General features: G+C 47.6%; 9 protein-coding genes across 9 annotated transcripts; 4 read left to right on the top strand and 5 right to left on the bottom strand.

The window, feature by feature from the left end:
- Positions 1 to 295: 295 nt before the first annotated feature.
- Positions 296 to 1,377, bottom strand: EDB93DRAFT_1135459 (uncharacterized protein; the record flags this gene model as incomplete). The annotated part of the gene is given in 3 exon segments (XM_041449117.1): positions 296 to 594; positions 606 to 871; positions 929 to 1,377. Coding segments are annotated over 2 exon segments (354 nt in total), but the record flags the coding sequence as incomplete, so codon positions are not given.
- EDB93DRAFT_1271379 (permease for cytosine/purines, uracil, thiamine, allantoin-domain-containing protein) lies at positions 1,232 to 3,490 on the bottom strand (the record flags this gene model as incomplete). The annotated part of the gene is made up of 9 exons (XM_041454341.1): positions 1,232 to 1,527; positions 1,581 to 1,646; positions 1,703 to 1,775; positions 1,828 to 2,118; positions 2,165 to 2,424; positions 2,481 to 2,799; positions 2,849 to 3,013; positions 3,063 to 3,134; positions 3,270 to 3,490. The coding sequence occupies 9 exons, from the start codon at positions 3,488 to 3,490 to the stop codon at positions 1,456 to 1,458; spliced, it is 1,539 nt and encodes a 512-aa protein (XP_041309414.1). The 3' UTR covers positions 1,232 to 1,455.
- Positions 3,491 to 3,894: 404 nt separating this feature from the next.
- Positions 3,895 to 5,707, top strand: EDB93DRAFT_1271366 (uncharacterized protein; the record flags this gene model as incomplete). Its single annotated transcript, XM_041454340.1, has 8 exons — positions 3,895 to 3,927; positions 4,059 to 4,130; positions 4,253 to 4,309; positions 4,357 to 4,441; positions 4,479 to 4,633; positions 4,684 to 4,710; positions 4,898 to 5,000; positions 5,210 to 5,707. The coding sequence occupies 8 exons, from the start codon at positions 3,895 to 3,897 to the stop codon at positions 5,386 to 5,388; spliced, it is 711 nt and encodes a 236-aa protein (XP_041309413.1). The 3' UTR covers positions 5,389 to 5,707.
- A 526-nt stretch (positions 5,708 to 6,233) lies between these two features.
- EDB93DRAFT_1271364 (uncharacterized protein) lies at positions 6,234 to 7,312 on the bottom strand (the record flags this gene model as incomplete). Its single annotated transcript, XM_041454339.1, has 6 exons — positions 6,928 to 7,312; positions 6,825 to 6,866; positions 6,616 to 6,801; positions 6,412 to 6,568; positions 6,319 to 6,364; positions 6,234 to 6,285 (listed from the first exon to the last, which is right to left on the bottom strand). Exons 1-6 carry the CDS (start codon positions 7,066 to 7,068, stop codon positions 6,234 to 6,236), a joined length of 624 nt encoding a protein of 207 aa, XP_041309412.1. The 5' UTR covers positions 7,069 to 7,312.
- Positions 7,205 to 12,539, top strand: EDB93DRAFT_1320353 (P-loop containing nucleoside triphosphate hydrolase protein; the record flags this gene model as incomplete). Its single annotated transcript, XM_041454909.1, has 17 exons — positions 7,205 to 7,273; positions 7,302 to 7,337; positions 7,396 to 7,498; positions 7,548 to 7,587; positions 7,639 to 7,755; positions 7,818 to 8,235; positions 8,285 to 8,559; positions 8,622 to 10,209; positions 10,260 to 10,469; positions 10,526 to 10,648; positions 10,700 to 10,775; positions 10,826 to 10,863; positions 10,913 to 11,351; positions 11,415 to 11,720; positions 11,772 to 11,891; positions 11,948 to 12,010; positions 12,057 to 12,539. The coding sequence occupies 17 exons, from the start codon at positions 7,205 to 7,207 to the stop codon at positions 12,398 to 12,400; spliced, it is 4,365 nt and encodes a 1,454-aa protein (XP_041309411.1). The 3' UTR covers positions 12,401 to 12,539.
- A 1,280-nt stretch (positions 12,540 to 13,819) lies between these two features.
- On the top strand, positions 13,820 to 16,092 carry EDB93DRAFT_1320350 (cytochrome P450; the record flags this gene model as incomplete). The annotated part of the gene is made up of 9 exons (XM_041454908.1): positions 13,820 to 14,009; positions 14,049 to 14,373; positions 14,424 to 14,572; positions 14,633 to 14,748; positions 14,801 to 14,932; positions 14,983 to 15,172; positions 15,225 to 15,434; positions 15,495 to 15,630; positions 15,679 to 16,092. The coding sequence occupies 9 exons, from the start codon at positions 13,820 to 13,822 to the stop codon at positions 15,827 to 15,829; spliced, it is 1,599 nt and encodes a 532-aa protein (XP_041309410.1). The 3' UTR covers positions 15,830 to 16,092.
- EDB93DRAFT_1203560 (cytochrome P450) lies at positions 16,068 to 18,695 on the bottom strand. The gene is made up of 10 exons (XM_041450965.1): positions 18,491 to 18,695; positions 18,217 to 18,442; positions 17,838 to 18,162; positions 17,635 to 17,783; positions 17,459 to 17,574; positions 17,275 to 17,406; positions 17,035 to 17,224; positions 16,777 to 16,986; positions 16,581 to 16,716; positions 16,068 to 16,532 (listed from the first exon to the last, which is right to left on the bottom strand). The coding sequence occupies exons 1-10, from the start codon at positions 18,563 to 18,565 to the stop codon at positions 16,463 to 16,465; spliced, it is 1,629 nt and encodes a 542-aa protein (XP_041309409.1). The 5' UTR covers positions 18,566 to 18,695; the 3' UTR covers positions 16,068 to 16,462.
- Positions 18,696 to 18,794: 99 nt separating this feature from the next.
- Positions 18,795 to 20,916, top strand: EDB93DRAFT_1135423 (uncharacterized protein). Its single transcript, XM_041449116.1, has 8 exons — positions 18,795 to 19,468; positions 19,521 to 19,643; positions 19,698 to 19,735; positions 19,788 to 20,116; positions 20,172 to 20,243; positions 20,300 to 20,388; positions 20,448 to 20,661; positions 20,720 to 20,916. The coding sequence occupies exons 1-8, from the start codon at positions 19,128 to 19,130 to the stop codon at positions 20,774 to 20,776; spliced, it is 1,263 nt and encodes a 420-aa protein (XP_041309408.1). The 5' UTR covers positions 18,795 to 19,127; the 3' UTR covers positions 20,777 to 20,916.
- A 28-nt stretch (positions 20,917 to 20,944) lies between these two features.
- Positions 20,945 to 23,280, bottom strand: EDB93DRAFT_1135418 (kinase-like domain-containing protein). The gene is made up of 7 exons (XM_041449115.1): positions 22,917 to 23,280; positions 22,801 to 22,866; positions 22,564 to 22,749; positions 22,476 to 22,506; positions 22,389 to 22,426; positions 22,106 to 22,336; positions 20,945 to 22,048 (listed from the first exon to the last, which is right to left on the bottom strand). Exons 2-7 carry the CDS (start codon positions 22,816 to 22,818, stop codon positions 21,260 to 21,262), a joined length of 1,293 nt encoding a protein of 430 aa, XP_041309407.1. The 5' UTR covers positions 22,819 to 22,866; positions 22,917 to 23,280; the 3' UTR covers positions 20,945 to 21,259.
- Positions 23,281 to 23,401: the final 121 nt, after the last annotated feature.

Here is a 23,401-nt window from a genome sequence, read left to right as displayed (position 1 = left end):
GTGTACAAGTATATCGAGTCTTTGGAACTAATGATGAGAAACTTCTGTTCGTCGATTGCATGGAAACCGTAACGGTGACAAAATGAGTCCTCCGGTTGAAATAAAAAAATGCTGCTTATGTTGAGCAGCAAGATTTTTCCAAACAGAGGGAACTTACGCTATATGCAAATCCCTTCCTCCAATCAATGACTTGTATGAACATGCCAGATACAAGCCGGTCATATGCGTCCTCCTCTAGCCAATAAACGACAAATACACGATCACCACAGATTATAGGCGGATGCGAAGCAGCATTGTAATAGCCAGGTGCATCAAAGGTATGTCTGAACTCCAAGGAAGCGCACGCAGCATCCGGATGTGGACGCTGGGATGAAGCCAGTCGAAACTCTGTCCAAAAGACACGGTGATCTTGTTCTGCACTAGTCACAGTGATACAGCCAATATAAGGCTTAGAAACTACAACCATAAGATCCTGCAGAGGGTCGAAGGCATCATGGCACGGAGTCCAGTGTCGTGGATATATATCATCGATAGACCACGTCCGGGAGTGTGTAGGATTCGTGTTGCAATCCTGAATGTAGAAATCGTCCACTAGATCGCCCAGGGGTAACCGCCAAAGCCCACATTTCCCAGATTGGAGTGGCCATGGCGACGGAAAATCTATGGGAACCACTGCTTCAAAGGTTGTGGTCGCACGGAAGTCAGATCGCCACAAAGATGCCAATTTCTTGAGCGAACACAGAGTCTTTCTGGAAACGCCGGTCGAGTTCATGGTAGTGGTCTCAGTACTAATCAAGCCCTGAGCATTGATTTCAAGCTTGTATTGGATGTGGACAGAATTCTGGACCACAACCGAAAAGGTATTGCAGGTCTAGCATGATTAAACGTTAGCCCTGGAGGAAATATGGAACCATGGGAAACAGCGGACCATTGCACAGCGACTAATATCCCTGGGGCTAAGAAGGATTAGAATGTGGCATATGAGCTCTGCAGGAAGCGACAAGAATCCAACCGCCATGATCATGGTTGTGAAGAAGAGGGGACTTCGGATTTGAAAATTTTAGGAGGCCAAACCTCTCCTTTCCTGAGTCACATTGACAGGGCGAGTACTTTCTGCGTTGGAATCCAGGCGGAGGGCGAGTGGTAAGCGACGGTCCTTTCTATATCGAAGTCCATGCGGACCTTGCAGGACGTAGACCAAGAAAGCAGAAAGCACTGGACTACAAAGGAAATTCCAGAATTATTAGGAACTATAGATCGTCCAGCACAACATGTACGATACCAACTGTTAGGAGCACGGCATGCGCCTGTCGGCAGAAATCGAGCACTTACTATAACTCGATGTTTCCGATGCCTTTATTCTACAGGGTATATAATCTACCCACACCCTAGCTTCCTACAATCCATGACCATAAATAGGTACTCGGAAACTGACTAGCTCAGTATGGATCTCGCTTATCGTCCAGTGAGCTTTATCTCAAGTGCACGCAGCGGTGGGTAAGTGACAGCCGAAAAAGCGGCCGCGAGCTATATGCAAATCAAATGAGCGCACGTTCCATCAGTCAAATTGTTGATCATACCTCAAACCCAAGATCAGCGCCATACGCTGCTCCTGCCATCTTCCCAAGCGGTCCTGTATACCATACCTATGAACAAGGATATGTGTATCAGTGTACGAAGCTAGAGCAGGGAAATGACATACCTCTGACATCCCAACGATAGCACCTGCGATTCCAAAGCACAATGCGAGTACACCCGCTATGCCCAGTGGTAGCCTTGAAGATATGACAGGGTCAAGACATTTTCACCCAAAACCAGTAGACTCACTTTGATGGCGTATCATAATCATCCAAATTGTAACCCCCAAGCGGCCCGTTCTTCCGCCTGAAGATGAAATGCTCCTCGGCTACGATCACGATAAAGAAAGCCGTCCAGTAACTGAGGATACTGAGGAAATTGGAAAGGATGGCGCTGAAGTGTTCGCGGCCTGCGACGCCTGCTACGGTATATATGACGAAAGCGAGGAAAACCCAGAAGAAGCGCGGAATTATGGCGAATGGGCGTCCGAGAGCTTGTATTGACAGGCCAGTGGAGTAGGTATTTGGTATATTGTTGGCGCTATTCCCGGATTAGTACATACAAGAAGGTATTAACTCGTTCTCACATGACAGAAAGTGCGAGAAGGACAAGGATAAATTGGCCAAAGTGGCCCCAAGGAGAGAGAACTTGCGCAATTAGGCCGCCTGTTGAGCCATCTGCGAATGCGGTGATGTATGCGGTATCTGTGATTGTCATGAGGGCTGCACCAAGGATCTCGACGAAACAGATGGGGATGAACAGGCCGAAAAATGTAAGCAGGAATACGCGTATAGGTGGCGTATTAGCCGGTAGCCGGCAATTATAATCTGCAGCAACTGGAGCCCACTACTTAGTAGATAAAGGTTTACAGGTGATACAAGAGAGACAATGGCTGAACGCACCCCTGTAAACGAGCCGAATACGATTCCACCAAAGCTGAGAATATCTGCTGAGAGAGCACGCCCTGTATCCTCGAAAGGTTTTTGTGCGTTTATGTCATATCCAGCTTTACCACCAAGACCCCAAAGGAAAAGCATTATGAGACTGGTGACCATCCATGCGTAGCGCTCGTAGATGTGTACCATGTTGTACCCGATAAAACACGGGATGAGGCAACATACACCAATGATAATGATGCCAACGACGAGGGGGAGGGTGCCGGGATTGATATTGGCGAGCGTTTGACCTCCGAGAATAACTGCTGTTGTGGAAAAGCCGAGCCTAGGGATAGTCAGTGAGATAGTGTGCATATGAACGAGAATCCGCGCACTGAGTGAGGATGTTGAGAACGGAGTATATGGTGCCACCGAAGTACCCTGAGCTGAAACGGGTGATAATCATGGTACGGAGACCAGTTATGGGGCCGAGGGTAGCGATGAACGCTGTTGCAATGCCACCGAGAGCGCCAAAACAGAAAATAGTTGCTACAGCGTTGCTTGAGAGAATGAGTGTGGTTATGGAGCTTGCATATTTGAATGACATACCCAAAAGTCAAAGTGAAAGTGGACTGTGCGAGCGCCCCGATAGGAATGGTAGTCAACACTGCATTAACGGACCTATGAGAAGATCGAGAGAAGGGAACATGAATAGAAAACAATGTGTTGGATCAGATTGGACTGACCACCACATGAGAAGACTGCAATGGGGGGTCAGGATAGGAATAGTACGAGCGCAACACAACAGATACGCACTTGTTCCAAGCATTTTTGGACTCTCTCTGGTTTTCCGGTACACGTTCTACTCCACGAGCCTCGACACCAATCGCAAAGAGTCTTGAAAGAAATGGGCCGAGTACACCAAAACGGTTTGCGATCACACGATCTGGCGCTACCTCAGCGTACGCAACTTCATCTTCTGCCGCGCCAAGGGCTTTCTCCTTGTCTTCTGTGTAATAGTCTGGGGAAGCAGACATGTCAATGGTGCTGGTTGGGCAAGGTGGAAAGGCCTAGCGACGTCAACGGCCGGCTGATTGTTACATAAACGATTTCTAGAACGCAGCATTTGGTGCAACAGTTCCGTAAATGCTCAATTCACAGCGCTAGCTGTCACATGCGCTGTTCCTGGTTACTCAGAAACCGGTGTAGGACGCATCGGGTTCTTCAAGATGCCGAGTGGATGAAATGACCAAGGACACTGAACTGCTATGCGGTGCCAGTATTCAGAGGGCACTGATTGACTCAAAACATCGTATCGAGTGAATTGTTCGACTCAAACTCCCTGAATCGTCTTCTGGCATAAATCAATCAGCAGAACAAGATTACAAATGGTCCATCGTTCGAGATAAGATGCTAATAGCTATTCCAGGGGAAATCAACCATGATGTTGACACAGAAAATCTTTGCGACGAACGTGAGTTGCATTATAGATTCTCCGGTATTAAGCATATCTGGTTCCAAGTATGCGCAAATGGTCTACAAGGAAACGTTTGTACTGTCGACTCATTGAAACGGATATAATTGAACGCGCCTAATACCCTGTAGGAAGTCAAACTGCCTTCTGAATATGTGCTTTTGCAATCCGAGCAACGAGGATCCTTGGCGTCTCACTCATTCGTGAGAAAAGCAGTAACATGAGGCGCAAAAACACAAAATGAAACACGCAGAAGCGGACGACCTAAGAGTGCTGTGAGAGAGCGATCTAATAGTGCATAGTTATCGGAACTTGGAAGTAGTAGAAACACGAATTCAAGCTGGAAAGAGCAAAGTTCGAACGACATACACGCATTCGGAAGGTGCTTCTCACGCCTTTGCTGTTCCGTAGTTCGTTGTCGTCGTCTAGGTAGCGTCGGAGGCACCAAGCTATACAGTCGCATTTGAAGATACTACAGCCCATCCACGCAGGAGCCTAGATTGTCTCTCAAAAGGTACAGTAATGAAAAGACGATTAATGAAAATTCTCAGGTATTCTTGATCGATTATTTATCCTGTCACGGTATACCGCATGCAATGCGAATCGACGATATACTAACAAGCAGGAGTCAAAAAACTACTTCACTTCTACTGGGAGGTGTGCCAAGTATGATGAGGACGGGAAGCTTGAGCGGAAAATGATTCTCGTACGTGTATCTATTATCCTCCTACTGCACATATAAATCATTTCCCCTAGCGATTAATGACATCTAAGATGTGCACGGTACGATGGACTTATATTGCCTCGGAGTACAGGCAATTTCTAATCTCATTGATCCAGGTGTTGGTGATTAATCTTTCTGATGTGGTTGTAAGGGTTTTTTACGCATTCATGAAATTCCTTGCCAGTGGAGACTAATGTTGTGGTCTTTGTCCGATTTGTTTTCTTCTCCTGGCTCCCGCATCCACAGCGAAGTCCCGCATATCCGGCAGCCCATATCCGTCAAGCTCACCCACAATTTGACAGATCAAATGCGGCAAAATCTTCCACAGCGTCCTCCAAACTCTGGGCGAGTACGTCGAAGGCCTGTCAGACATGCCGCCAGTCGACTAGTCGATATTCAATGCCAATCATGCGCGCACTGTGAAGTCAGCGCCGCTCTTAAATTCAGGCAGAACTTCTGTGCCAGGCACATCAGCGACAACCTTGTATGTATCGCGATTCACTCGCACGTTCAGAATAGTGCAGACCATTCTTTTCTTTAACTTTCTCATTTTCACAGGGAATGCTAATGCAATTAATAGCTTGGGCGAATCTGATGTCAAGCCGCATCTTGATTGCTTGCAAGAATATTTCAAACTTCCAGGTAACAGCAATGGGCGCTGTATTACTCCAATCTATATCGGCACAGCTGACGGCGGTTCTTGCGAGAAAGTACCGCGGGAACGCATGTGGGAGTGATGTGAGATATTTCGTTGTGCGGCTCCTCCAATCCCCAATGAAGAAGTGCCAGCAAACAAAGAAAGCGACGATGGAGCGCGGAAGAATGAGACCGCGCAGAGAGCCCGTGGTTGCCCATAGATTAATATTGGTATCGTACTAAAGTTGGGTGAGTCGAAAGCGACATCCAAAAGCATCCAGATCGAACGCAAGAGATGCTCCTGGTCAGTGTCACCACCATAACCACTTCACTGAAGCTTCACCCTCGTTTGAATGTATGTATCTTGACCAACACACGATATTTTTCTGTAAAGTAAATTGTGAACTGTGGCTTTAGGTATCCTCGAGTTCTACTACGAGGGGTTCAAAGTGAGAAAACAATGAACTGCTTCCAGTACACGGAGAAAACGACCTTTTTTAACCACTTCGGTATTTTCTTTTGTCGCATAACTCTACCTGTTCTGAGTAGCGGATTGTAGGAAAATGCAGAGTTTTGCTGGGGATATGGCCTTAACCAATAAGGCTTTGTATACAAAATTTAGGCATGGCTTCGGTGCAAATTGGATATTCGACATAATTTTTTCGTATTCCCCGTGTCCAGTGGGTTGGGCAGACCAATCCAGAGCTCTGCGTCAACTTGAAACGAAGGAATGATTAATTGTTCTTCGCTTTAAAGTTTGACTACAGACCTGCAAAATATTGATGCGCCCGCGCAAGTAGGTGAGTAATTTTGGTAAGCGGTTTGAACTCCGACGGAAGGCAGAAAGGTACCGACCGTTGGTGACTTCTCCTGTCTTCTCATGGTCTGCCCGCATGCGCCGTATCCCAGTTGCCACTTGACTGGGATGGATACTGACATAGCAAATCTAAGAAAACGCCATTGGCTTCGCACCGCCTCCAACACCGCGGTGAACGGTCCTGAATGAAATACTAGTTCTGCAGGTCACATACCAGTACGATGGCAGTAGAGCAACAGCACCAAGGAATGGAGAGAGATCTGTACGTCAATCATACGTTCAATCTTTACAGTAATACTATACTTACTAAGGGGAAGCTCATAAAATTCTAACTCTAAATTCTTCAAATTTTCCGTGTCACACGATGCCGATGCGCCGACATCTCCTGTGTGTTGTAATGGACAAATCAAGATTGCCATACCAGCTGCTGCGTATTCCCTGTGTCCTCGAGGTATATAACCTCTCTTCAAACTTTCATCATCCCTTCTGTTCCGGCAATTATGGCGTTTACGGGGAGTCCTATTCCTCCGGCAATCGCAATTTGTGCTGGAAGAATTGGATCGTTTCTCTCCAAACATCCGTTCGTGAGTAAAATGCCGTTTTGTGGAACGTTTTCACCAGTTTGACCATGGCAAGTATTGAACATCCTGCGCTGCTTGTTGTTGCCCATGGGATACGGAGGTCGTCCCAGCTCCCTCTCAATTTCATGAACATACATACTTCAACGGTCATCAAGTTTTTCTTGCCATCGCACAGACATTCCTTTTAAAGCCAAATAATGTGAGGAATGGTTTCCGGATTATTCGAGTCCAACCCCTCACACCTTGTAGTATGGGATTTGGCCTCTCCGATCTCGGTGGTACAATCTGCAGATCAGTTTTGATGGCTCTCTAAGCCTTAGTCTGGGCTGATGGAACCAATGGTGCCGGAACGCCCTCTTGCCGAACAGGGTCATGGAGCGCATCACCAGTAATTCACGTCAATCAACTTCAAGCGGTCAAACAGGTTGGCGACACCCGCAGATATACCAGCTCAATGTCCACAAAACTTCGACCTGACCTCTCAGTGCTTTTGCTGCTATTGCGTTCAATTACCTTCCGATGAATGCCACGGATGTGAAACCAGTCAACTACACCATAAGTGCCGATGGTGGACTTATCTACATCAACGTAATAAAGTCATACTAGTGATTTCGAGACACGTATTCTGCCGTTGCAATGGGCAATAGACCAGGTATCGCATTCGCTTGCTCTTTTTCCTTTCAAGTCAAAGTGTTAACCGTTCATCTCAGGCAATCATCGAGCTTAGATCTGGACAGGCAGTACCCACTCCTATGGAATGGCCATATAGTCAGGAAACCAACCAAAACAGGCCACGGATACGAGACTCAGTGCGTCATTCACATTCATGGTATAACTGCATACTGAAATTTTACTGCCTCAGGTTACATTAGAGGTATTCGGACTCTTATTGTCATTGCACTGTGAGTCAAAGACATCAATTGACAATTTTACAACTATAATACGGGATCCAGCTTTATTTGTTATATCGGAATTGCGTTTCATCTCCCGGGGGCATTCACCAGCGAGAGAGCCAATCTTCTGACTAGCCACATGAAGGCTATGGGTCTCCTGGATACTGCCAGAATAGCGTACGTCGCTGCTCAAAAGGACCCGTTAAACACCCGTTTCCCTGATTACTCATGGCATTCAGATCGTGGCATATTAGTATCTCTCTAGCATATCTTCCCGCATGGGTGGTCGTTTCTCTCATATGGCACTACCATATTTTCAGCGGTACTAATGTCGGTCTGGTGCTTGGCGTGCACCTCCTATTGGGATTCTCGCTTGCCAGTTGGTCCTTCTTCATCGCAGCTCCTTTTGGCAAGAGTCCTCAGCTTGCGGCTATATCAACTACATTCCTTTCTATCATATTTGCTATCCTCGCACTAGTCTTCAGTGGAGCTAACACGACTGCGGCGACTATTTTTACCTTAATCTTCCCGCCTGGATTCTACATATTTGCGATCCGCGCTATATGTGGCTGGGAAAACCACCAGATTCCAACCAATATCCTGAAGCCAGATCCGGATGACCATCTAATTTTGTTACCCTTAATCATTGCTGCTATAGTACGTGACGCATATTTCTCGTTTACACACTGTCTTGACCTATGCTTAGATTGACGTGTTTCTATGGCCATACTTAGGAGTCCTACTCGAGAGAAGGCTCTATGATGCCAGAGAGCCGTCCTCAGGCATCTGGTCATGTTGCCGCAGGCAGAAAAAGGCCAACCCACCTCCGCATCCTGATGGAGTTGCGATTTCTGTAAGGAATTTGGGCAAGACATTTTCCCCTTCCTTGTTCCACCGTGAGAAGCGTCCGGTCACTGCCATTGCAGATTTGTCTTTCAATGTTCCGAAGTCCGGCATCTTTGTCCTTTTGGGATCAAATGGGTGGGTTTTGCTTTACCTTTGGCAGAATGGAAGGATTGCTAACAATCAGGGGAATGATATAGCGCCGGTAAGTCAACCGCATTATCAATCATTGGAAATCTTCTTGGGCGTAGCACCGGAACTATCACCTTCGAGGGCGGTGTCTCTCGTCCTCCCCGCGGAACGCTTGGTATCGTGCCTCAGAAAAATGTGATATTCCCTGAACTCTCTTGCTACCAAACTCTTCGCGTATGGCGCGCAGTGAAGCATTCTACTCGATCGATAGACGAAGACGAAGACTACGAGCAGCTACTGCGCGACTGCGATCTCGGCAAAAAGATTCACGCCAATGCCAGTACTCTCTCAGGTGGTCAGAAGCGCAAGCTGCAGCTCGCTATTGGACTTGTCGGAGGCTCCAAGATCGTCCTTGTAGATGAGTGTACATCCGGTGTCGATCCATTATCCCGCCGGGCGTTGTGGAGGACTTTGACGTCTGTTCGCCTTGACCGGACAATTGTGTTCACCACTCATTTCTTGGACGAAGCTGATCTGTTGGCCGATAACATAGCCATTTTGGCCGCGCCAGGCAAGCTAGTAGCTGAGGGCACTCCTGTTGCTCTCAAGTCAAACCTCGGCCAGGGATACAGCGTCCAAGTCATGTTTGACTTCCCTGATTTGATTGAGAAGGACCTTCCACAAGCACCCTACGAAACTCTAGATCGTATTCGCCGAGTTTGCCCCCAGTGTTCCATGACACTCTCCTCGCCGAGTCAGGCGTCATACCACCTCAAGTCAAAGGATTCCGTTGTTGTAGAGAAGGTCCTCCAGTTGTTGGACAAGGAGCGCAACGCTCTCCACGTCGCGTCCTGCGATGTGTTGGGGACGTCCATTGAAGATATATTCCTGGATCTCATGGCCCGTCAAACCGGTAGTACCTCCCTTGACAGCACTGAGAAGTCCATCTCAAGTTCAGGTGGCATTTCTGAGCCCACTCTGACTGAATTGGCCGACAGCGCATCTTCTGCACCCGAAGTCCTTCAGCTTACCGACGGGCGACCTCGTTCTCCTCTTAGTCAAGCTTTGACGATATTTTATAAGCGTGCATTAATCGCTCGCAGGAGTTGGCTGACACCTTTGTTGACCGTGGTCATCGCGGTTTGCGGTGCATGTATCCCAATAGTCTTCCTGTCTGGCCAGGACACGACATGCACCACAAAGTTCGGAAACGAGAGTGTCATTTCGTTGTACTTCCCCGAATCGCCTATCTACTTTTCAGCGTCTGGACCTGGTACTGACATATTGGAATCACCCCCGGATATCATTGCCACTCTCGGACAAACTGCCTCATACCTGAAAACGGAGAACATCCCCAACAATGTCACATTCGTTTCAACGATTGATCAGGACTACCTTAACTTGACGTTCGGTGGGATATCGATGGATATGCAGACGGGTGATTCGCTATTTGCATGGCAGGCAAGCCCACCCGGTTTAACTGGTCCGACCATGATGAATCTGGTGACAAATATACTGTACAATCGGGCATTGAACGCTTCTGGGAACATTGAACGCACGCCGAACCTCATTTACGCGAGCTATGCTGCTTTCCCTCATCTTTCTGCAGGGACTCTGGTTGATCTCAAGTGGGTGGCGTTTTTTGGGGCCGCTATGGTACGCGTTATGTAAGTATACATAGAATGATGTGCTGATATCTTCCTTAGGCTGTGTTCCCTGCGTTTTTCTCCATCTATGTCTCAAGAGAGCGGAGATCAGCCGTACAAGCCATGCAGCTGTCGAACGGTCTTTCGGATCCCATTGGGCTTTGGATTGGCCATCTTCTATGGGACTCGATATTCTCGGTGACGCTGGCTACAATCATTATCATTGTCTTCGCTACCACCACGAATCAGTTCAACGGCCTTGGTTTCTTCGTATGTTTACCTTGATGTTTTTTTCGCGTTGTCACTCACCAATGGCATCTCGACAGTGGCTCGTCCTTGTTTTGTACGGCATTGTTGGCGCGTTATTCGCGTACTGTGTTTCGTTGTTCATGTCGTCACCGCTGTCTTCTTTTGCAGTAGTGGCAGGATACCAGATCATTATGTATATCGTGAGCTCTTGCAGTTTCTTGGGCGTACCACCACTAACACTGTAGGTCTAGTTGTATTTGGGTGGATATCTCCTGACGCTGACTTATGCGATACCGTCTCAATCCGGCACCATCATCACGATCATCCGTAAGTCGTTGTTATATTCTGCAGCCTGGTGTTTTAAACGATCTTTCTAGACTTCACGCTTTCAGTGTTATCACCGGTGGCTAGTGTCGTAAGTTGCATTATTTTCACCGTGCAAGCTAGTCTTCACTATGTCACAGATGCGTGCGGCTTTTGTATCAGTAAATCTCTTCTCGCTCCTTTGCAATGGCACGACTCCCGTAACAACGTCATCACTTGGTAACATCTTGCAATTTGGAGGTCCTATCCTCTATCTCTTCGTTTATGGCTTTATACTATTCGTTATTCTCGTATGGGTCGATTCTGGGTCAATTATCCCTCGTCGATTCCTCAATACCAAGGGACGGCAAGTACGAATGAATGAGCTACAGGCCAGCTTCGAGGCCAACAGACAAGACGTTGCCGCTGAAGCACACACAGTGGCACACTCCAGTGACGTGCTGCGTCTTCTTCATCTTACCAAGACATTTGGGGGCAATAAAGTTGTCGATGACGTGTCTTATGGGGTATCCCGGGACACGATTTTTGCTATGCTTGGGCCTAACGGGGCTGGAAAAACTACAACGTTCAACATGATTCGTATGTATATCTGATACAGCGATTACGTTCTGAGACTTATATTCGCGATTTTGTATTGTCTAGGCGGTGACATCGTTCCTGACATGGGAGATGTATTGATCAATGGGATATCAGTGTTAACTTCTCCGAGGACCGCACGTCTATCTTTGGGAGTCTGCCCACAGTTTACTGCAATCGACTCTCAGTTGACTGTTCGGGAACACCTCATGATCTATGGACGTCTCAAAGGCCTGAAAAGGGGCTACGAACTGAAGACCAATGTCGATGCACTCATGGTTGCTACGTCATTGCATATGTATGCTGACCGACTAGCGAGTAAACTGTCCGGCGGGAATCAGCGCAAGCTCTCTCTTGCTATCGCCCTCATTGGTAAGCTCCTAAACTTTAGGCGCATGGGATGGCTGACGTGGACACATGCAGGTAACCCGTCCGTTGTTCTGATCGATGAGTTCTCTACGGGAGTAGATGCGAAGATGAAGAGAGACATGTGGGGCACTCTCCGTAACGTCGCCGTCGGAAAAGCCATTGTCATCACAACACGTACGTTTTCTTTGAAATGACCATGACCTTTCCTTTAATTTCGGATGTCTATCTAGATTCCATGGAAGAAGCTTCAGCTCTGGCAAACAAGGTCGGCATCATCTCTAAACAATTATTGGGTAAGCACGTTCACTATGATATTTGCAATATCTTATCGCCTTGCAGCTGTCGGCACAATGGACAACCTGGTCTCGCGTTATGCCACGTACCAAGTGCATTTCTCTTGTCCAACACGAGAGGACGTGACTAGAGCTCAGGTCCTCATGAGTCGGATTCCAGGCTCCCGTCTAGCCGATGATGTTGCCACGCGCTTTGAAGTTCCTATACAAGAAGGCAGTGGCCTTACCCTTGCACAATTGTTCCATATTCTTTCGTCCCAAGGCGATTTCCAGGAGTACAGTGTAGAAAAGGCGACGCTAGAGAGCGTGTTCCTGAAGGTCATCAGAGGAAATAATGTTATGGAGGAGGACAATTCTTCTAGACGACGACGCAGATTTCGATTGTGGTAGCCTAGTTAGACCGGACTGACTTAGACTTGCACGGACTTTATCATGGACAACGTATTCATTTGTTGACAATCAATTGTATCAATGTATCTTTATGACCATTGCAATAATTGCAGTTGTTAATTGGTAGCAATATTAGCTTACCAGTATGCGCTGCAGCTCAGCGGTACGAGTGAATCAATAAATCTCAGTGACGGAAAATTCCGATCCGGGTGCGCCTTGGACCATCACGCATATCTTATGTTTTGCCATGATCATGATATTACCGGCCCGGCAACGCCCACACAACGCCAAGTCAACTCCCCGACTCCAGCTCACATCTCTTTTTGCGACGAGATTCCTTAGATTTAGACTAAATCATGCCGTCACTTTGATACGACTAAGAATATTTTCGCAATACGAACACTGGATCTCAACTTGTGGGCAGAACTCGGAGTCTGCTGGCAGATTCAGGTAGAACCGCTGCAGGGAATCACAGCAAATAACCTCCTTCACCTTTTGACTGAGGTCTTCTACCGATATCTGTTGGCGACGTGATCATAGTAGGTGATCACACTGAGTTACACGACACGCTTTGATAATTTTGCCTAGTGGTTTTTGCCAGCACAATTGCCACCCTCAAATAATTCTGCCCCTATGTAATAGTGCTGCAGTGTAGCATATGATCCGAGAACTGTACATGGGAGTCGGGGATGCGGAATGTTGCACGCGACTCGCGAGCCTTTCTCCTTGGAGATTGACGATCCCAACTCCAGCACATGCGACTGTTCTGGCTATTGTTTGCCACTTCTTTCTGGCGTAAATTCTTCCTATCTTTCACCACCTCTTCCGGGGCTACAAATTCTACACAAACTCGAAGGACCGTCAAATATTTTACAGGAAGAAGCAGTGGTTGAGTAAACGTTGTCACGTTGAGTATTGGTGCAGATGTTAAGCCACTCCTTCGGCTGACTAACTTCCAGTTGCCACCTGAAAGTTTGTCTGACAGTGACAGCCTGATGAGCAGTTGAACGATCTGTCCAATTGAAAACCCCAGCACGACATGGCTATAAGACAGCACATTACTTACCCATCAAGAGCTCATGGAGTAAGTCTCCACGCCAGACTGTCGTAGCAGCCAGGCACTTTAGGAACAGAAGTTGTTCCAACTTCTTGAAATTTCCTGATTCGACGACGAGAATTCCGGAGATACGTCCAAAGCACCCACTCAAAAGCCAACGGGTATACGAGTTCAAATTAAATGTGCTGTCACTTATCTTATATCTTTTCCGAGAGGGCCTGACTGGTGGCTTCCCAATGCTCGTGATGCGGTGTTTCAAGAGCGTAAATATTGCAGAAATCAGCTGGGACAGTACATCGCTTATATCCTCTGCTCAGTAAAAGAACCCAGAGCGCAAAGTCGACCCACCTGTTATCTGTTACATGTCTTCTGGTACGCTCATCTTCTTTGTGGCTGCACTGGTCACAGTTTTCTTCTACAACCGTCGATGCAGTAGATTGCCACTACCCCCTGGACCACGTCCAAAGTTTTTTACCGGAAATGTTCATCAACTGCCAAATAAAGAGCCTTGGCTAGTGTATGGGCTGAAACCTATGGTGAATATTGTCCAATGTTCCGCTTGCTATGAGATTTCTGACCTACGTCTCGTAGGGCCCATATTCTCATTCCGCGTGCTCAACCGGCAGTTCATAGTGCTCAGCTCCCTACAATCTGCTACTGAATTACTCGACTCTCACGCCACTATATATTCTGATCGTCCGAAAATATGGATGTACACAGAACTTGCGAGGCGCAGCCTGCTCCCGTTCAATATATCTTTCACTCACCCGTATTTCAAGATATATCGCACAGTCCTCAAGGCCAGTTTGAGTCCCCGCACTATACAAAACTACCAGTCGCTGCAAACCGAAAATTCTCTTTCGCTGCTTTATGATCTGCACAAGAACCCTCAACATTTTGCCGAGCACATCAGGAGGTTGAATACTTTCAATTGCTAGTTTTGGCCGTCTCTCATCGAAGGTACAGGAACGTAGCGGCGATTGTCCTTAATCTCGTATATGGCTGGAAGGTCACCGAGAATAACGATTATATCACTGGTATCCTGCAAGAAAGTGTAGAAATCGGTACCATACTTTTCCAGCCTGGACGTTGGTTGGTCGAAGCGATACCATCATGTAGGTACTCCTTTCATTTCCCGGGTCGTCATAAAACTTAACTAGCCGACCTTCCATGAGTGCGTTTCCTACCTTCATGGTTTCCAGGGGCAGGATTCAAGCGTGTAGCCTTCGACATCGGGAAAAAGTTGAGTAGCATTGACACGATACCATATAATTGGGCCAAACAACAAATAGTAAGCTTCTTCTTGTTATGCGGAATCCTAACCAATTATTATTGCCTATCAGCAAAGCGGCAGCTACACACATTCCTTTGTTTCAGAACAGCTCCTTCCGGAGGATGGGTCCACGGTCGGCGCTCAACAAGAAGAGATCACCAAGTGGTGCAGTCAGGGGATCTATGCAGGAGGATTAGACACCGTAAGATACCTTTTACACTCTCCCTCGTGTGACTTTAAAACAATGAGCAGACATCATCAACCTTAACGTCTTTTATCCTAGCGATGCTGCTTTATCCAGACGTGCAGAAGCGTGCGCAGGCAGAGATCGATACCATAGTGGGTCAGGACCGATTTCCCGCGTTCAGCGACAGAGACAAGCTTCCGTACATCGAAGCGCTCATCCAGGAGCTCCTCCGCTGGGCACCTGTGGTTCCGCAAGGTCAGGCATATAACTCTTGTGTCCTAGTTCCCGCTCACTCTCAGCAACGCAGGGCTCCCGCACCACGCGATGAAGGAAGATGTCTACGAAGGATACCACATACCTAAGGGTACGACCGTCATCGCGAACATCTTTTCCATGTCACGGGATAAGGCAATGTATCACGACCCATTAGAATTCAGGCCTGAGCGCTTCCTCGGTCCCTCTCCCCAATTGGATCCACGCAAGTTTGTCTTTGGATTCGGGCGCCGGAGATGCCCTGGTGCGCATTCTTCACACAGCACTATCCAAGCGGCCACTGAACTGTGGCATCTTATTTCAGGGTTACATTTTGCCGAAGCCTCGCTGTACCTCAATATCTCTTGCGTCCTTGCTGCGTTCACGATTGGCAAACCGCTAGATGCGAAAGGGAAAGAAATCTCATCTCCTGTAGAGTTCGAAGGTGTTGGTGTACTCTGGTAACTCGTCCCTCTATCAGGCTGAAACATATTCTTACACGCCCAAAGGCACCCTAAACCATTCAAATGCAGATTCATCCCGAGGAACAAGGATTTGCTCTCAAGCGCCTTATCGCATACAAGCGTCCCACTGTCTTCGAATGTTATCATGATGACCCAACCGCATCCGATTGAGCAGTCGGTGCTTCCAGCTAGCTAGCGCTCGAACCTGACTATCTATCATAGTACTTAGCGCTCATCATCCGTTCCCGCAAATTATATTTCTTACGGCTGGAACTTCTGCGCAGCAACCAACCATCTCCGCGTCATCACCATAAGACTGAGCCCAGCGAGTAGAGGAATTCACGTAGATTTGCATCTAGCTCCAATCATTACTGAGTTCGAACGGAAGTTCTGCAGCTACCTGTCACTGGCAGGACTATTGAACGAGAGTCAAAACTCCCGTTCGGCGTGCAGTGACTTACTAGTTGCATCAGTACTCGCACGCTAGTCATCCAAAAACACACGGGACTGCCGTCCGACTTAGACAGACAGCGAGTCGAGAAAGCAAGCTGATCAAGGTGTATTAGTCTACAGGAAAAGATCCAACTGCGAACCAATATGATACGTCAAGGTGCGACAGTGCGACAGGAAATAGGAACACAGCGAAATGCCAACACCGGGAGTAGACATGGGACGGTCCAGCCAATATTGATGGTACTCAACGAGATCCATGGTTGCTGATAAGGAAAAAGTACAATTGGCTGGTAGATGTCATTCAGCACGAAGCAATCATGTAAATACCGCATAACTCATAATATACATCTGTGGAGTCTGGCTGAAGTCGGCCGAATCATTGCGAGAGAGTTGCCAGTAAATCCTTGTTCCTTGGGATGAACCTGCACTTGAATGGTTTAGGGAACCTTTGGGTGCGTGAGAATGTGTTTCAGGCTCATGGAACAACGAATTACCAAAGTAGACCAGAATTCTCGAACTCTACAGGAGGTGCGATCTCTTTCCCTCTCGCATCCAGCGGTTTGCCGATCGTGAACGCAGCAAGGATACAAGAAATATTGAGGTACAGCGACGCTTCGGCAAAATGCGACCCTAAAATAAGATGCCATCATTCAGTGGCAGCTTGAATGGTATCATGTAAAGGGCGCGCACCAGGGCATCTACGGCGCCCGAACCCAAAGATAAATTTGCGTGGATCCAATTGGGGAGAGGGACCGAGGAAGCGCTCGGGCCTGAACTCTAATGGGTCAGGGTACATTGTCTCATCCCGTGACATGAAAAGAATGTTCGCGATAACGGTTGTACCCTTGGGTATGCGATACCCTTCGTATACATCTTCCTTCATCGCATGATGCGGGAGCCCTGCGTCACTGAGAGTGAGCGGGAACTAGGACAAAAGATGTAGCTGACCTTGCGGAGCCACAGGTGCCCAGCGGAGGAGCTCTTGCATGAGCGCTCCAATATATGGAAGCTTGTCTCTGTCCTCAAACGCGGGAAATCGGTCCTGACCCACTATGGTATCGATCTCTGCCTGCGCACGCTTCTGCACGTCTGGATAAAGCAGCATCGCTAAGATAAAAGATGTTAAGGTTGATGATGTCTGCTCATTGTTTTAAAGTCACACGAGGGAGGGTGTAAAAGATATCTTACGGTGTCTACTCCTCCTGCATAGATCCCCTGACTGCACCACTTGGTGATCTCTTCTTGTTGAGCGCCGACCGTGGACCCATCCTCCGGAAGGAGTTGTTCTGAAACAAAGGAATGCGTGTAGCTGCCGCTTTGCTGGTGGGCAATAATAATTGGTTGGAATTCCGCATAACTGGAAGAGGCTTACTATTTGTTGTTTGGCCCAATTAAATGGTATTGTGTCAAGCCTACTCAACTTTTGCCCGATGTCGAGGGCTACACGCTTGAAACCTGCCCCTGGAAACCATGAAGGTAGGAAACGCACTCATGGAAGTTCGGCTAGTTGATTTTTATGACGACCCGGTAAATGAAAGGAGGACCTACATGATGGTATCGCTTCGACCAACCAACGTCCAGGCTGACCTAGCATAGCGCTCAGTGCCATGCCTTCTTGCAGGATACTGATGAAATAATCATTATTCTCGGTGACCTTCCAACCATATGCGAGATTGAGGACGACAGCCGCTGCGTTCCTGCACCTTTGATGAGAAACGAGCAGAATTAGCAATCAATCGCAAGAATTTTACCTTTTGATGTGCTGGGCGAAATGTTCAGGATTCTTGTGCAGAGCATTAAGCAGCATACGAGATTGTTCGGTTTTCAGTGATTGGTAGTTTTGTATAGTGCGGGGACTCAAACTGGCCTTGAGGACTGTGCGGTACATCTTGAAATAGGGATGAAGGAATGATATGCCGAATGTGTTCAGGGTGCGCTTCGCAAGTTCTTTCTGCATCCATATTTTTGGACGATCAGAATATATGGTGGCGCGTGAATCGAGCAATTCAGTAGCAGCTTGTAGGGAGCTGAGCACTATGAACTGCCGGTTGGGCGCGCGGAATGAGAACATGTGCCCTACGAGACGTAGGTCAAAAATCTCATAGCAAGCGGAAAATGGACGATGTTCACCATAGGTTTCAGCCCACTTGGCATACACCAGCCAAGGCTCTTTCTTTGACAGTTGATGAACATTTCCGGTAAAGAACTTTGGAGGTGGTCCAGGGGGTAGTGGCAATCTACTGCGTCGACGGTTATAGAAGAAAACTGTGACCAGTGCAGCCACAAAGAAGATGAGCGTACCAGAAGACATGTAACAGATAACAGGTGGGTCGACTTTGCGCTCTAGGTCTTTATACTGAGCAGATGATATAAGCAATGCGCTGTTACCGGTCTAATTACTTACGAGAAGACGGGCGATGATCGTGAAGAAAAGCGACTTCGAGCTTGGCCTCGAAGGGGAACCGAACCTCATCTCCATTAATAAAACATCCTTGGGAATTACAACCTCTCGCACATGATCTCGAACATCACCTTGGCAGGTCGGTTCCAGGATTAAATCCAGGTATAACTGGGAGACCTCGTGGCTAATGACGTCTTGTTGAGTTTAAGTTTGGGTGGAGTGATTCGGAGCGGCCCGACTATCACCGGGATAATATTACAGCTCCCGGGCCGCAACCCTCGCTCCATATACACTCAGCCCGAGTATGGCCAAGTATCAGAAGTTGACCATGATGAGTACGAGTACTAGTACTCAGTGTTGCTGCAAGTTCACCCATCCCCATTAACTCAGGTGAAACACTCATGAAACATTCGTGAAACACTAGTTCACCAAAATTGCACATGCCATGTGACACGCTAGTAGACTTCGCGCTATTTTAGCAAACCTCACGTGCCGTGGCCAAGGTATGACATGTACGTTGATCGGACGATAATCCTTTCGAGACCAGCACTTGCATAAACGCTACAAGCCATTGCATACCTTATACGATTCTGTTCGGGGTTTGCAAGCCATACAGGGCAGTAACCAGTCATACACTGGTATGCCAGCGTCTATTTCGTCGATCATTATGGTACTGACGGTTGGACTCGGAGGTCAGGTGGTGATTGCGCAGCGCGTAGACTACCTCACATGGTATATAAAGGTCGCCTTCAAATTCCACACTTCAAAGCACCCTGCCCTCCCACTCAAAGTTGGTACACACATACTACAATTCTATCACCCTGATTTAGATTATATCATGCCTGGAAGTACTCTTCCTCCTTTCCCCAACGACGTTCGAACACATCCACTCTTGATTATTGATTACCAGCTCATAAAGGCTGGAGATACGGAAGAAGTAAATCGACTGTGGGAGGCAGCGACAACTATCGGATTCTGGTAGTACGTTACATTCAAGTATTTTGAACTCACGTCGTACCTAACTCTCTAACAGTCTAAAGAATCACGACGCAGACCAAGAAGTCAACGACATGTTTGATATGGGAACTGAGACAATGGCCTTGCCCTTCGAAGAGCTTATGAAGTTTGAGCAAGGAGACAGCGGACGATCTTTCGGGTTTGTTTAATTTAGCTCATGACCGCCCCTCATCTTGTCTGAATCCATTATCAGATACAAGAAAGCAGGGGCCAATGCGGTTGATGCAGCTGGTAGGACTTTCAAGCCAATCTACCACTAAGCAGCCGACTGATGCAAACACAGGCAATTTGGACTCTGTCGAGTTCATAAACGTTTCTAAAGATGATGCTCTGGCATATCCGCAGGTCGTTCACCGCACCTACCCATCGACCGTAAATGCTCGCATGGAAAACACGATTGCGCCATTTGTCCGCAAAGGTCTCGAGGTGACATATGTTGTCTTTGATATATTCGATGACAAGCTTGGACTGCCGAAAGGCACTTTGGAGAAACTACATGAAATGGAGGAGCACAGTGGTAGCGAGACTAGATGCATTCGTAAACCTCCTACGCAGATCAAAGAGGGGCCAAAAATCGCTGCTGTAGGTGCCCACACTGATTTCGGCAGCCTGGTGGGTAACTGGACACATGGGGACCGTTTTTTTTTTCTAAATCTAAGTTTACCAGAGCTTCTTGCACAATCGTATCGGTGGACTCCAAGTACTACCCCCGGGTCATGACGAGTGGTCCTACATTCGAGTCAGCATGAGTCTCGTACATGCATGCACATGCAACAAACACTGATCATTTCATAGCCCATCCCCGGACATGCAATTTGCAATATTGGAGACGCGTTGTCTCTTTTTAGCGGAGGCGTTCTGCAATCCAACATTCACCGTGTTGTGTGCGTGCATGAGTACTTAAATAGTCAACTTTGCTAACTTGTCGGATGACCATGGACAGCACACCTCCTGGTGTACAGGCTGAATACGAACGGTGGTCCTTGGTTTTCTTTACCCGTCCAGGAAACTCGCAAGTCCTGCGCGCTCTTGTCGAATCCAGTCCTATTATTGCAGAAGCGGTGAAGAAGCAACCTAACAGAAACTTTGAGACTGGTTCTACTGCTGTGGACTGGTTCGCAAGAAGAATCAAGAATCAGAGAATTAACAACAGAACGGTAGGCACTCCTTTAGTGTGTTGCGGAGGATATGATCATTGATGCTGGAACATCACAGGGACCAGAAACGTGGGCTGCAAGCCGAGGGACAGAGCATACTCCGACGGTGGTCTAAGCTACGGATGGCCCTGTTCGCGGGGGACTTGCTCTCGCCTAAACTATGTAGATAGAAATTTATGCTTGCCTATTTGTCAATGGAAAATGCGTGCTTCATCAGCATGGTGTCGGCCAAAGGCCGACACTGATTTGTACAAAGGTGTGGTGTGAAGGGGCTTTGATGGCGGGCCTTTCCTGATCCCGAAGCAAGGTTGTCGCTAACAAGCATGACTAATTCAGAAAGACACCGTCAAACTTCAGCCACGGCATTGGTGTTGTGGGGGAGAGGTTTGGTGTGCTGTATGTTGGCACTGATCATGAAATGATAATTACTGAACAAGGAAAAGTCTCGAACGAGTAACGCTATACTCTAATAAATAGAAAACAAGACATACCCGCCGAGCCTGAATAATCAAGCAACGTCAAATGCTCCGAAATCTATGAAATAACATCAACCGTATAACGTCGGGTTAAGTACTGACATGCACCAGTCAGATCCAGTCTACCAGGACCCGTCTGAGTCATAACTCCAGTTGTCGTCTGCCCCGCCGTCGAATCCGTCAGCATAGCTCTCATAGCCAACATTACTCCCATAATCGTTATCGCCCTCAACTCCCTTGCTGCTTTTATCATCCTCCTCCTCACCATCATTCTCATCCTCGCTGCCTTCATGCCCTTCATCACCTTCCACTATTTTGTCATCCCTGATTTCATTGAAGTCCTCTCTTTCAACTTCCTGCTCGAATTTGGAGGAGCTGTCGTTGTCGTTGGACCCGTCTCCTTCATCTAGGCCAACGACCACATCGCGGTCAACCCCTTCGTTGCCCTCACCCCTCTTGTTGTGCTTGTCACCCTCACTACCATGTTGCCCTCCGTCGTCCTCTTCATCATCTGTGTCTTCGTCCAGATCCTCTCCTTCAGCATCCTGGTCGGTTCCGGAGGAGCTGTCACCATCTGACTCGTCATCTTCATCACTATCACTGTCAGACCAGTGTCCAGACCAGTTCCCAGACCACGTCCCAAACCAAATCCCAGACGATTTCCCGGATGAATCCCCATCGTCAATTGTCTCGTTTGGACGGAGCTCGCAGTATTGCTGATGTACGAACAGCACAATATCTCCAATTGATGGTCGACTGGCACGAGGCAACCAACACTGCTGTATGAACTCCCAGTGCGGAGGTGCAACTTGCGAGCCCTTGGGAAGCTCTGGTTTCTTTCCTGTGACGACGCATCCCAACAACACATTATCTTTCTTCACATCGTAGTAGGGTACTTTGCAAGTCAATACCTGGAGCATTCACAAAGTGAACAAAGGTTCTTTGGGCCGAGAACTCAAGTCACTCGCCTGCAAGATGATACTGCCAAATGAGTAGATGTCACATTCAACGCTGAGCGACACCGACGCATCATCTTCTCCATCGCCCTCGGGTATGCAAAATAGTTCTGCAGCTGCCCATCGAATATGTCCTCTGATGGAGCTCGTGAGATAGGAAGTACCAACGAACTCCTCGATCATGGTTGAAAGACCAAAATCAGCGACACACGCCCGACCGTTGCCATAAATCAAGACATTTGACTAGAGAATCGAGATATCAGTAACGAGTACCACTGTATGTTGCTGTACACACCCCTGTCAGATCACCATGGATAATTGATTTGCTGTGAACTGAATCTTGTTAGCATTTCAAAATTAAGTGGAGTGAAGGACGACTTACGATACTGCAACCCAAGGGCGATATCAGTCAACTAACATGCATCGGCAAGTCAACAAGTGTCTAAAAATACTCGCGAGCATGGGCTTACAAGTACGAACTTATCTTCCAATGTCAATGTGTCTTCTTGGCGCTCAAGATAGCCCGTCAAAGCTCCATTATCGGCCCAAGGGCAAACCATTGCGAGATAGGGTCCAAAGCCGGATGCCACTCCCCAGAGCGGAAGAATACTGTTATGTTTGAGACGGCCCCAAACTTTCAGCTCGCGACGAATTCTCTATGCCTAGTTTATCATGAATCCACAAAGTATTTTTGCAGGGGATGCTACCTTTCTATTCTTCTGCATCAAAGCCTCGTTGTCAGACTGTAAAGCACGGATGGTCTTCACTGCTACCTTCGTATATTTAGGAAAATACGCGATGCAGATGCACAGGCTGCTCTTACTGGGACTGTCCCATCTGACCTCACTAAGTGACACCTATGGATGTCTCCATAGCCTCCGCAAGTTATAGGAAACTGCGAGCTCCTCTGGAGGTCCTTGGTAAGATCTTGCAGCAAGCCCGATGAAGAATGTGCTGATTGTTGGCCATCTTCACCAGTAGGTGTATTTATTGTTATCTCCGAAGGAGACAAAATGGAAATCTATGGGTAACTACGTGAGTGAGATGTTAATTCAATAAAGCGATGGTTCATACGCTCATGAGAGGGTTGCACAGTGTGCGGGAAAAAATGGCCGGGAGAGTTGGGTCAGCTTAGATCGTAATTTGGCCACCAGAGATCGCATTTTTTTTGGCAACAACGATAACTCCTCAACGTCTGGGCCAAATAATATAATTTTCTACCATTGGATAGCCTGATGTCGAAAATACAATGCCTGCTATTTTTTTTCTTGAGATGTGAAGAGTTAAGTCTAGCGGAGAGTTACCGTT

The sequence above is a fragment of the Suillus bovinus genome (genome assembly GCF_016758785.1).
Source record: "Suillus bovinus strain UH-Sbo-P2 chromosome Unknown EDB93scaffold_16, whole genome shotgun sequence".
NCBI lineage: Eukaryota > Fungi > Basidiomycota > Agaricomycetes > Boletales > Suillaceae > Suillus > Suillus bovinus.
The sequence above is the reverse complement of the archived record's forward strand: the minus strand, read 5'-3'. Positions and strand labels throughout refer to the sequence as shown.